This window comes from Rhinolophus sinicus, linkage group LG02 (genome assembly GCF_036562045.2).
Source record: "Rhinolophus sinicus isolate RSC01 linkage group LG02, ASM3656204v1, whole genome shotgun sequence".
In the NCBI taxonomy this organism is placed as follows: domain Eukaryota; kingdom Metazoa; phylum Chordata; class Mammalia; order Chiroptera; family Rhinolophidae; genus Rhinolophus; species Rhinolophus sinicus.
In genome coordinates, this window is record NC_133752.1 from 168522825 (window position 1) to 168535233 (window position 12409).

The following is a 12409-nucleotide window of genomic DNA, read 5'->3' on the forward strand; positions in this document are numbered from 1 at the left end:
AGAATGTGCAGTTATTCAACTGTTAATGAGTTACTCTCCATTAGCAATGCCTGCTCTTGGTTAAACGAACAGGAATTTCTATGAAGATAGGGAAGCACTTTCAGTTGATCCACGTCTACTTACAGGGTCAGACCAGACTGAAGCTACTAAAAAGGTTTACTAGTTGGCTCCATACTTATGAATCAGGGTAACAAACAAACAATAAGGAACAGAATGGTGTCACTTTCCAAAGTTCAAATCGAGACATGAGGAATAGTAGAACTTTTATTTAGAAGCTCTCTTCCTGCTACAATTTAGGTCACATTAAATTAGGACAGAGTAATACACATTTTATTGGGAGGGGAATTGGGGACTATCTTGGTAGCCTGCATGGCAATTTACATTTGCTGAAAGCATTTTTATCTTCTTAGTATCTCTGTGAAGTAGACAGGGCAGGTTGAATCATTATCTGATTTACAGTAGAGCAGCGTAAGTCCACAATTGATGCAAGGGCATCCAACAAGTAATTTAGCTCTGTTTTTTTTTTTTAACCCAGGGTAATTTCCATTTTACTAAACTGTCTTAGCTTATTATTGTAAGATTAAATAACATAAAACAACTATCCATCTTGTAGTCATTTGAAAACCCATAAAACATGTAACTATGATTCCAAGATTCAAATGATATTAGATTTTCACACAAGAATGATTAAAAGCAATTGATATACCTGGGTAACCCTGAATGGATTATCCCTTAAATTTGAAAGACTTTGTAAGGCCGATTGCTCTAAAGCACCAATGACATTTAACCCCTTTTTCTTTTCCCTTAAGCATGCTTGTTGATGTCTCCTTATTCTTTCCATTTGTTCTTCCACAGTCATCCTAGGTCGAGTACTTTCAGCCAAACAGAGCTGTTCCACTGCACTTCTTGGTCTTTCCTTTAAATTAAGAATAAACATATGAATACAAAAATAGAGTAACTTCAGAAAAGTGAGTTAGAAAAAAAAATGTTCTAAAATGCACTTCTTTTGTCTTCAGAATCAAAAGTGGAGGTTTTGAATGTCATTTAGATAACACCAGAATTATTTTATCCTTAACAGGTAATTGCTGATGCACGGTCGTGATGGAAAGAAAGAAAAAAAGGGGAGGCAGGAGAGAAAAAAGAGAAACTAGTGAGGGTATTTTTTTCTCTCTAAATAATACAAAAGGGTATGGCAGCTCTGGGATGATCCTACGCCATGGGCCTGAAACAGGACATTGTATAAAACTCAAACTAGGACAAAATAGGGGACACAGCTTCTAAATATCACCAGTTTCTTTTAATGAAAATGTGATGCTTTTAAGCCACATATTTACCGTGAAAGATTAGTGGAGAAAACATCCTTAGTTTCCGATCAATAATAAAACTGTGGAAGTACCTATCTGCTATAAAACGGACAGGTTTAATTTGAAAACATTACTTACATACGACTCATTTGTATGGTTTATGGAAGGGTTTAAAAATATCAGTCATATTAAACAACCAATTCTTACTTTTTCACTTTCTTACTAAACATGCAACATGACATTGGTGTAAGATTCAAAATAAATACTTTGATAACTAGTCATAGCAAATTTTAGCTTATTTTATGTAATAGAACTTTTAAATATTGAACAAATTCTAGGAACTATAGAAGAGAATCCATAGATTTCTTTGCATCTTCAGGGCTGAATTGGTGGGAACTGACTGAGACATTGGAGGAGTCGGAGTTTTTCAGAGAACAGGTCATAGGTAAATATTTCTGTAACCAAGTACTGTGTCAGGCTAATGGCTAAGATTCTTTTCTTTCCACTGCAATATGAAAAATGCAGGGCAGGAGCTATAGCTCTAGAACTATTTTCTATTGTATAGAATAAATATCTTAAAGTACTCAAGTAAAAACCAAAACGAAAAGGAAAAACAAAAAGTCTTAATGGACCTAAATGATGATTCTCATTATTTCCTATAAAAAAAAAACCCTTAAAAAAAACTGATTTATGTTTATTCCTCTCTATTATGTAACTTGTCTATTACATTGTAAGTATTTTCTTTTGGCATTGATATTACTTATAAAGATCTTTCTTATACCAATATTATATAACTATAGTTTCCAATATTTCCAGTATTTGGTTACGTAAAAGTCTACTTCGAGTACTCAAGATAGTTATTAAAAAAAAGGTAGTCGTAGAATAATATAAATCCATTAATATCTTTCTGCTTGACCTCAGCATGCATTTTTTAGTCCTTTTTTTGTTTATTTAACATTACAATTTCCAAAAGAGCACCCTTCTAATCTGCAAAAAATGCCTAACTCTATGAACAAGCAGTAGTATTCTATTGACAGAACCATGAACACCAATGTGAATACTGGTAACATAGCTGTTATTTTTATTCTATACTAATTATCTTTATAGGTCTTCATAATTTCTGTGCTAATTTAAAATATTATGTTTCTTATATATAAATTTTTAAGATTTTTTAGCATATACTTTAATATCTTTCAAGAATAACCAAAAACCTTTTTAGTTGTAGTACCTTTTATTCTTTTCTTCTAGCTTAAAATTATTCCATACCAAATAAGTAGAGAATTTATAAAGATAAAAAGTAAAAGTTCTTTTCCAGATCAAATTTCTAAGACTATTTGGTGAAAGGGAGGTAATCTTCCTGAGAATCTTCACAAGAACAAGATTAGACTGGTTTACAGCCAGTTTGAATTAAATGGATCTCAGATGAAAGTGTGAAATACAGGATTTATTTCCCAATCCCAACTTACATTTTCTAGAGTAACCACTGGATTGACAAACTGCACATCCACGACAGTTGAAAGGCCCTGCAGATTTAGGCTAGCTTGAAAAGCCATTAACTTGGGTGACCACAGGACATGTGTACCACTCTCATCAAGGAAATTCTTAGACATGTCAAGGGATCAAATACAAGGCAGCTATCTGAGAACAGGTTCCACAAACTGTGGACTAAGCCCCATGTCAATGCTGGTCAAAGGAAACCTAGATTAGTTACTGCGTAGGTCTGTCCTCTCAGGTGCTAATTCCCTGAACACAGTTTTAAAAAAGTAAGATTACTAAGTTTTGCTTAAGAGTATGTAAATTTTTTTGATAAAGCACTAAAAATGGAAACATATGAAAGAAAGCAATAAATAGGTTTGAGAATCCTTTTAGAAATTAATTTCTATTTAAATACCGTTCTTGAATCCATCATCTTCTTAGTTTTCCTTAAGGTTACATATGAGGCTATTGTTGAAGATTCGGGTGTTGGTGATTTTGTCCTTGGAGGGACTACTCCAACAGGAAAGTGGGAACCTAAAAATTAAAACACCAGTAAGTTCTACAGAACAGCTCTCACACAACATTGCTTCTTTTGACATACTCAATTTTTGAAGCTTTTGCAAACCAAAGGCAAATTTATTGTTTGAAAAGAGCCAGGGAAAATGTAGTAGCCTTCCATTAGTTATTCTACCTAATAAGCCAGGCAATGATACTACCAGAGAAATTTAGGGTTAAATTTAGAGATAAAGTTCTACAGATTAACAGGTAATATTAAATATTAATTGTAAAATTTATAATAGTGTACTTAATGGCTCACATATCCTCACAACAACCCTGTAAAGAAAAGAAGATAGATGTACTGGGTCAACATGTAAACTGAATTTATTGCTAAAATGCCTGAAAAACACACAGGAGATAAAACATATCCCAAATGCTGACCTTTAACTGAAGTTTCTATTTCTGAAACAGGTTCTGATTTTTCTTCTCCATTAGATTCATCAACTTCTGCCACTGTTGTTAACTCTGGTTCACTCTTGTAGAGTCTATAATCTGGACCCTTGAAAGGAAGATACACAATTACAAAAAAAAAAGCATTGCTAAAAGTTTCTTTTAAAATGTTTACTTCTAAGGACTCAAATCAAGCTCTAAAAATTAAAAACCTCAGTCAGCTATCTTGGGTATAACACAATTCATACATATGTTACAACTAAGGTAGAAAAAGAATTGAAATATTATTTTTAACTGGTAAATGTTTTGGTAAATTAAGAATATTCTTCTTAGGGACAAAGTAATTAGAACACTTTTATTATAGTATAACTGAGTTCTGAAAATAATTATATCATAACTCAGTTGGCCCTATTCCTTTTTTGCTTATTTTCTTCTCCTTGCTTATTATATTTTACATTTATTTGTTTAACGCCAAACCTGTTATTTTCAGTTTTCCATGGGTAACGCCTCTCCTTGGCAATGTCTGCATCCTCTAATAGTTTTCCTAGACTGAACTGACCACATCCCAACCCTTTTATCATTCCTAGTAACAATCTTTTTCTTTCTTGCTTCTTTCTGAACTAATCATTTCATGTAGTCCCTTATATCTTGAAATGGTCTATTTAAAATACGACTCCTTAGACAAATGCAAAGTAATTTTATGAAAAATATAAAATTATGAATGATTATTAAAATTGTGAAAATATTAAAAAGTGAGAATGGTAAAACCAAAACAGGAAAAACAAAATGGTAACATCATAAACAAAAAGCACTGGCTAAAACTGGTGTTATAATAAGAACAAGTCTGGATGTAAAAGAAATTCACTTTAAAAAATGAGAGGGCATGTATGATTGATTATTCTGTGGCTATTGCAGCCACTTACAGAGTGAGATCCATTTCTTGTATATCCTTGAACTTGATGAATCTTCTTGTCTTCAGGCAGATGGACTGGGCCCCTGCTATAACAGAGCAAGGAGCTGCTATCACTGGGCAGAGGGGGGATTATGGGAGGTTGCTCTGTAAAGTCATAGGACCGAGGAAGTGGAGGACGAGGTGGGACTACTTCCTCTTCCTAAAGATTGTAGAATAGTCACCTTATTTAGATAAGCACATTGAATTAAGTATATCTAAATTCTTTGCAATGGTAAGTTAACTTAAATTAGCTTTAAGATAAAGGGACACTGCCAAGCCATAAGTCTCATATTGAAAATAAAACCAAAAATATTTGATAGCCAATAACTGGGTTTTAAATATGGTTGTATTTAAACTTTTTTTGTAACATGCAGGTTAGCTTTACTCTGAAGCTCAGCATCAAAATGCTGTACGAAACTGCTGTATTTCATTTTAAAAATAGAAGAAAATAATTAATTTGAAAATCTTATTACCTATTTTTTTTTTTTTTTTGCATTATTTAAGGAAAAAAAAACCACATTTCTTTTTGATTGGCTTTTATACAAAATTGAAGACCACCGATGCTTTCAATTAGATTGACAGTATCTCTTTGTAATTGTAATTTCTTTATGGTACGCATGACACACACCCAACTTATCTATCAATTACCCCACAAATTTGACCAAGTATGAGAAGAAACAATAAACTTTCAAACAATAAATATTAGAAAACATGACAATGTTAAAGTTCTAACATAGATTAAAAAATAGTGATTCAATTTTTTCCTTTTTGCATTAAGGGAAGAAAAATCACATTTGTTAGAAGTACCAAATTACTAAACTGGTGAAATTTCAAGATTAAAACAATGACACTTAAATATAGTTAGAAAACATTTTTGTTATGAGTAGAGAAGACAATTCTATTTCATGTTTTAAACATTTAAAATAATTTATAGTTAGACAAACAATCCAAACTTACCTCACTTTTGTACTTAACTGTTGAGAAAGGCTTTGATACTGCCATACCTATTAAAAAATTATAAAACATAACTTATACTAAACATATCTTTCTAACACCATAGAAAAATGCCATTTCAATTTTAAACAAAGCCTTCAGTTTCTAATCCTTCATTTATAAATGTCTGCTGAATTTGAAACCAATTACACTAAAAAACACAAATTAAAGCAACCAATTTAAACAATAGTATAGGAGATGGGTTTTCTCAAACATTCACTGGCGTAAGTACATTTTGATATAATCTTTTAGGAGGGCAATTTGGCTCTGCCTATCAAAATGGAAAAATATGTGCTCATTTCCCACTTCTTGGAATCCATAGCACTAGCATGTATGCTTAGTTATATATACAATAATGGTCATTACAGCACAGCTTATGACAGGAAAAACGAACAAAGAAACAAACTTCAAAACCAGAAAACATGTTTATCAACACAGAATGGAAAAATTACAGTTCATCTATGCAATGAATTCTTATACAGATATAGTATTGTAATCAAGGGAAAAAAAAGCAATGGTTAAAAATAGGTATAGAATGATTCCATTTTTTGTTGTGGGGGGAAAAACTCCAAAACCCAAAACAGTATGTGTTTATAATTACAATACTTTTGAGTGGGTGAGCTGGCAGAGATTTTGCTTTTTACTTATAAACGTGTGTACTGATTCAATGCCACAAAGAAAAGTTTCTGTTTTCGGATGTCAAAAATCTATTAAAATAACAAAAGTAACCCAATTCTATGTGTCATCCCATTTAGATATAATATTATGGTCAATTACTGCAGAATAGAATACAAAAAGCTACCTTACCTGTTTCTGTAGTGGCTCTTTGCTGTTTGTGCTTACTCAGTCCTTCCATGACATCTTGGATTCTCCAAAGTTCTTTCTGAATCTGTGCACGCTGAATTCCTGCTGATTCAGTCTATCAGTAAAAACATACCACACAGAGGAAAAAAAAAAATCATTAAAAAAAATCATTAAATAAAGCTATAAATCTCACTAATTATATATTTAATAAATCAGAATTGTAATGGATTAAATTTTCAGAATATTTAACACATTCTCAAAAATTTTGCAACTTCAGTGGCAAAAACAAAGCAAAGAAAAAAATTTAATTTTTCAGCCTGAAGTATACTATTTCATTATCGCCTCAGTAAGTTTTGCGCTATTATTTCTGATCCTAGGAAGCAATACTGATCAGAAGGGACTAAAAATGCAAAACAAAAACAAAAAGAAAACAACAAAATAGAAACTCACAAAACCCCAACACACACACACACGGCGCCAAAAAAATGTATACACACATTTTACGAAAAGGAAAACTGTTATTAAAATTGTAATACTCAATATATACCAATAACAAAAGATGAATACAAGTCACGTTTGACTTCTGTAATTACAAGAGGTGCTCAAAGTGGTTACCATCAGTGTCCAGACACTTCTGATTACGGTGAACTACTTACTGCTTGAGCAAAGCTGACCAAAGTGTCCACTTGTATACATTTTTTGGCACTCCCCTCCCCCATACACACACACACAAACTTTTTTTTTTTTGGTGGGGGGGAGTAAGAAATGGAAAGTATACTAACTTCCTAAGTTGTAGAACATAGAGACATGCCAAAAAGAAAAAAAAAAGACAACTAAAATATATTTAGAAGCGTTTTGACTAATGGAATTAAATGTATTTGTGGGACTAATTTTCAATTTTGGAATCTAAATCTAACATTGCCATTTTTTGTCTACTCTAAATTATATCCACTTTCTTTGTTTTATTTTACATTTCTCTAGTTACTAGTGACTTTGAATAATATTCAAATACTTGTTAGCAATGAGTTTTCCCTTTTTATGAATTAAAACTATTAATGTTCTTTATCTATTTTGCTAATGTACTGCTTCTCAAAAAAAAAAAAAAAATCTTTGCAAATATAAATAGTAACTCTTACTGAATTTTAGTGGTCAAGATATTTATTTCCAGTTTTAAGTTTGTCTATGTTGTCTTTATTGTTTACTTATATAACAAACATTTATATTTTTTATGTGCCTGATACTAGCCCAAGTGCTTGAAAACTATCAACACATTTAATCTTTGTAACAAGCCAACAGGGGTACGTACTATTACTTTTCTTCTACAGTTGTGGAAACTGAAGTGCAGAGTTGTTATGTAACTGGTCTAATATCACATGTGCAATGCTACTTCTCATAGAGTGCGCCTTTTAATTTTTTATTTATTTTTTTAAAATGTCTTGACTGCTTATGGTCTTTACTCTACCTTAAAAATATTAAAACTATTTTTTAAATTTATTTCAGAAAGTTCTGGAAATTTGTTTGAAATAGACTTGAGCTTATAGGAAGAATTTTCATTGTGATAATGTTAAATCAGGCCATTGATGAACATGGTACATCAATCACACTTTTGACATTTATTCAAATCTTCTCTTATGTCTTATAATACAGTAATTACATTTTCATGATGAACAGTTTTTGTTAGATTAAATCAGGGTGGCAAACTGCTTTGGTCTGCAAACTAAAAAAACACCCAAGATTACGCTACATACTAAATAATTCAACATCTGGCCTTTTACAGAAAAAGTGTGCTGACCCCTGGTTTATCTTAGATAATTGTAGTTTTTTCTATTGTATTTAGTATCTTGTTAGTGTAACTTCAGTCACCATCACATTTGGATAGTTAAACTTAGACAATTAAAATGCAATATAATTAAAAATTCAGTTACACTAACATTTCAAGTACCCAAAAACTACATGTGGTTAGTGGCTACTCTATTGGACAGCACAGACAGAGATCAGTTGGTTTTTTATGAGTCAGCTTACGATCCTTTTATTTGTTATATTGATTTGTCTATTGAGCCCACTGGGTTTCCACAGCAGATGATCAAATTTACATATGGCCAAAAGCATGAAGTGACTTTTTAAAATTTCTTAAACATATCTCCACGTTTCAGAGCAACACTTTAAGACAGGTATTATTATTTCCATTTCACAGAGAAATAAACTAACACCTGGAACTTGATCCCAGATCTGCTTGCTTACAAAACTGGGTCCTTTAATCCATATGGTGCTGCATCTTCTCTGTGTCTAATAATGCATCAGTCAAGATAACAGACTAAATACAGTTTGATAAAGGAGAGGCATTTAATATAGAATGAGAATCAATTTTATAAAAACATAAAATATCCATTATTTGATAAATCCATATAATTCAATACCTCAGTACCAAGTGACATGTAATTAGCTAGGAGCACAGAACATTATAGGTCTCACACCATGTACCCAATAGAATAAAGAACTTTTAAACAATTAGAAACATGCTGCTTTGTGAGATATTGAGATTCCTATCATTGAAAGTATTCAAACCGAGGTCTTAGGCAGCCAATAATGTAAAAAACTGTTAAGGGCATACATGGATCTAACAAGGTGTTTGTACAGTACCAGTGAAAACCAGTTAAAACAATGCAAAAACATCACACTTTAGTACCTGAACTTCACCGAGGCAATCTAGTTGCTCTTGCATCTGGTTCCTGGTAACAGTTACATCATATTCTAACTTATCATAGTCTCTCCATGCTCGTTCCAGTTCCTAAAAATCAGAGATTTAATTACTTTAATGGGGAAAACATATTTTTATGTTGTTATCACTGCAATTATCATGTGGTTTACATTGAGCAAAATAAAATTTATTTTCCTTTACTGTTAAAGCATTTTCTTATATGCTCTGATTAAAATTTCTTCATGGATAAAAATACTAAATAGGTTTATTTTGGTATGTTGGATTTTCAGTAACACCAGAAGCCTGATATGACATAGAGTGAATTTACAGAAATGTAATAAACCTAATTCAGCTAACTAAGCTAGTCAGTGAATCCTGCTCACAGTCAATATAGATACTACCCACCTATACTTTTCTTGTTGGAAAAAACATCACCCCCAAACCCTAAAATCAGAGAAATTTTTCATATTTGGTCTTTGACCACCTATTATCTGTTGAATATAGAATAATTCTACAAGAGCTCAAAAATACATCATTTCATTGTTTCAGGAATGCTGTTCTGAGGGAGTGTAGGCACTCTTCTGTGGGTTGTAGTTACTCTTCAGAAATTTCAGACAGTGGTATGAGGTCAATAAATTGATAAACTAAAGGCTGGGACTATATTTGATTACTATTTTATCACCAGTATCTATTGTGGTGCTGGCACACGTAATACAACCATCAAATACTGGGGGTACCAAAAAATGTATACAAGCGGACACTTTGGTCAATGTTGTTCAAGCAGTAGTTTGCTGTAATCAGAAGTGTCTGGAGGCTGATGGTAACCACTTTGAGCACCTTTTGTAATTGCAAAAGTCAAATATGACTTGTACTCCTCTTTTGTTATCAGTATATATTGAGTATTACACTTTTAATACTCTTTTCCTTTCTTAAAATGTGTGTACATTTTTTTGGCATGCTCTATATTTACTGACTGCTGTTGTAAAATAAATTAGTAACTCTTGTCTAAGAACTTCCCATGACCAGGGATTTCTTGCCTTGAACTGCTCTGAATGAAATTCCCTTGGGAAATGTCAGTTTAACAACAGCAATAGTCTGGGGATAAGAAAAGAGAACACTGAGTGTGGAACAAAGGTTACTTAAAGTAACCTCAAGTTGTTTTGTGTGTTTTTTTTAAAAAAAACAACCCACCAACATCTCACGTTCCTAGAAGCTCTCTTTTAAAGAGTTATTTTATTTTGTGTATTCTGTAACTAGCTTAAAATCACTTAAAAACTTAGGCAATGAAAAATTTCTCAAAGGTGCATACTTAACAAAATTAAAAAGTGTTAAAATCTTGCCATTTGGAAAAATTGCTTTTTGAATTTCAGGTTCTCCTTAAGCAGGTTTGCAATGAATTATATTTTTAAAAAAGGAGAGATAAACCACTGGAGATTTCTTTTATCATCTCTCTATTATATAGATACTTTACGGAGTCTATTAAGGAGAGTTTACCATGAATTAAATTTTAAAAAAGAGAAGTGATAAGGGACTAAAGATTTTTATCTCATCTATATTGTATAAATATTAGTAGTCTCTTTACTTGGCTTCAGCAAACTGTTTTTTTTTACCTGAATAAATAGGCATATTGATCTCCTTTAATGAAATTGCTTCTAGCCATCTTCTAAAAACCACAAATTTAAATAGTGACCTTTGAAAGCTTCGGGGAAGGCAAAATGAGGATAAGAAACGCAATGACAGCCCAGCGACAAAGGAAGATGGCATTGCCAAACGAATAGCTAACCTCTCTTGTAGAAAAGCCAGAGTTCAGGGTGGGCCCAAAGGTGCTGTAGAAGTATCTAAATATAGTAAGAACATTTTGGGATGGTAGGAATCCTCGTCTTTCTCACAGAAACATATGAGAAAAAGAGATTGAGGGCTAGAGATTACCACTATTTTAGGGGAGAAGAAACACAATATACTTTTTCCTAACCTGGAAAAGTCCTGCCATTGCACTGTATCATTTAGCCTGAGTTCCACAATCCTGCTGCCACCAGCCCAACCCCGTTTCTGCCATTGCCGCTGGACTCTTCAAACATGATTACGTGTGGGCAGAACACAAGTCAAACAGGGGACGAAAAGAAAAGGGGCAGCAACACTGGCATAACTTCAGTTTCCTCCCAACACCTGGCTGAGTATTTCATGAAAGAATTTAACGGATTATATAAGCACAGTGTTAAAATCTTTAAATTATGACCTTACTATTTTTTGTCAAGAAGATAATATATAGGTACACTAAGACGATTAAAAGGTATAATGATGTTCAAATATACAATTATCTTAAAATCACAGGCACAAGTCAGGACACAGTGCTTTCTATAAAAATGTGGCGAGTTTCCTGCTATACAGTTAAGACAATGAAATCTTGCAATCTGCAACCACCTGGATGGACCTCAAAAAATTAAAAGAAGCCAAAGAGTATATACTGTATGATCACACTTTTATAAAGTTGAAAAACAGGCAAAGCTAATATATAGTTTAAAATTCAAGGAGTGGTGTTTTTGGGAGGGGGCAGTCACTGGGAGGGCAGCTTCTGGCATGCTAGTTAAAATTCAATGTCTTGATATGGACGTAGGCCGCATATGTACACTTATACTGTGTACTTTTCCGAAAATACGTTATACTCTCACAAAGGTTAAAAAAAAAAATGTGCGTGCAGGTGTGGGATTGTTACAGGGAAAGCAGAAGAGTTTTAAAAAAGTGACTTCGTCTAAATTTAGGGCATGGAGCAAGTAAATTTTAATAGTGGTTACTTTTTTATACTTTACTGAAAGAAGACTTGGCCACTGTGGGGGAAAAAACCCCAAAAACAAACAAACAAAAAAAGCAAAATTTTAAATAGGTCTGCAACACTCAGATGCAATAAAACCCCAGACTGCCAAAAAGATCAATGAGGATTTTAATATCTAACTACAGAGTTGTAATAGCCACAGATTGTGGTCTTTATTAAGAAAGGCTTAGGACTAATGCCTCATTTCCAAGTTTTTAATGTAATAAGAACTTTCCTTTTCTTGTCCAGAATCAATGGTAATTTATAACAAAATCTACCCGGGAGGGAATTGTTACACAATATGCTTAAATAAGTAAATAATTATTACCACATTATGCTTAGAACTAATAGAGACTGGTTTACTTCTGGTTTGCTTCTCAATCAGTGTTTCTGAGTTTTAATCTAAGAAATGGTAATTGATTAAC

General features: G+C 32.6%; 1 protein-coding gene across 22 annotated transcripts in view; it reads right to left on the reverse strand.

Moving 5' to 3' along the window:
• PLEKHA5 (pleckstrin homology domain containing A5) overlaps positions 1 to 12409 on the reverse strand; it is a 204977-nt gene that overhangs the window by 8409 nt on the left and 184159 nt on the right. For 13 of the 22 annotated variants that reach the window (XM_019714633.2, XM_019714631.2, XM_019714629.2 and 10 more), the window contains 7 exons: positions 9164 to 9265; positions 6481 to 6592; positions 5638 to 5684; positions 4652 to 4840; positions 3720 to 3837; positions 3196 to 3314; positions 707 to 916 (listed from right to left, as the gene is read on the reverse strand). In XM_019714633.2, the coding sequence (XP_019570192.2) occupies positions 707 to 916; positions 3196 to 3314; positions 3720 to 3837; positions 4652 to 4840; positions 5638 to 5684; positions 6481 to 6592; positions 9164 to 9265 (897 nt within the window). Of the gene's footprint in view, positions 1 to 706; positions 917 to 3195; positions 3315 to 3719; positions 3838 to 4651; positions 4841 to 5637; positions 5685 to 6480; positions 6593 to 9163; positions 9266 to 12409 lie in introns of those variants that run through there. The other 9 variants (XM_019714634.2, XM_074325956.1, XM_019714643.2 and 6 more) reach the window with 2 other exon arrangements.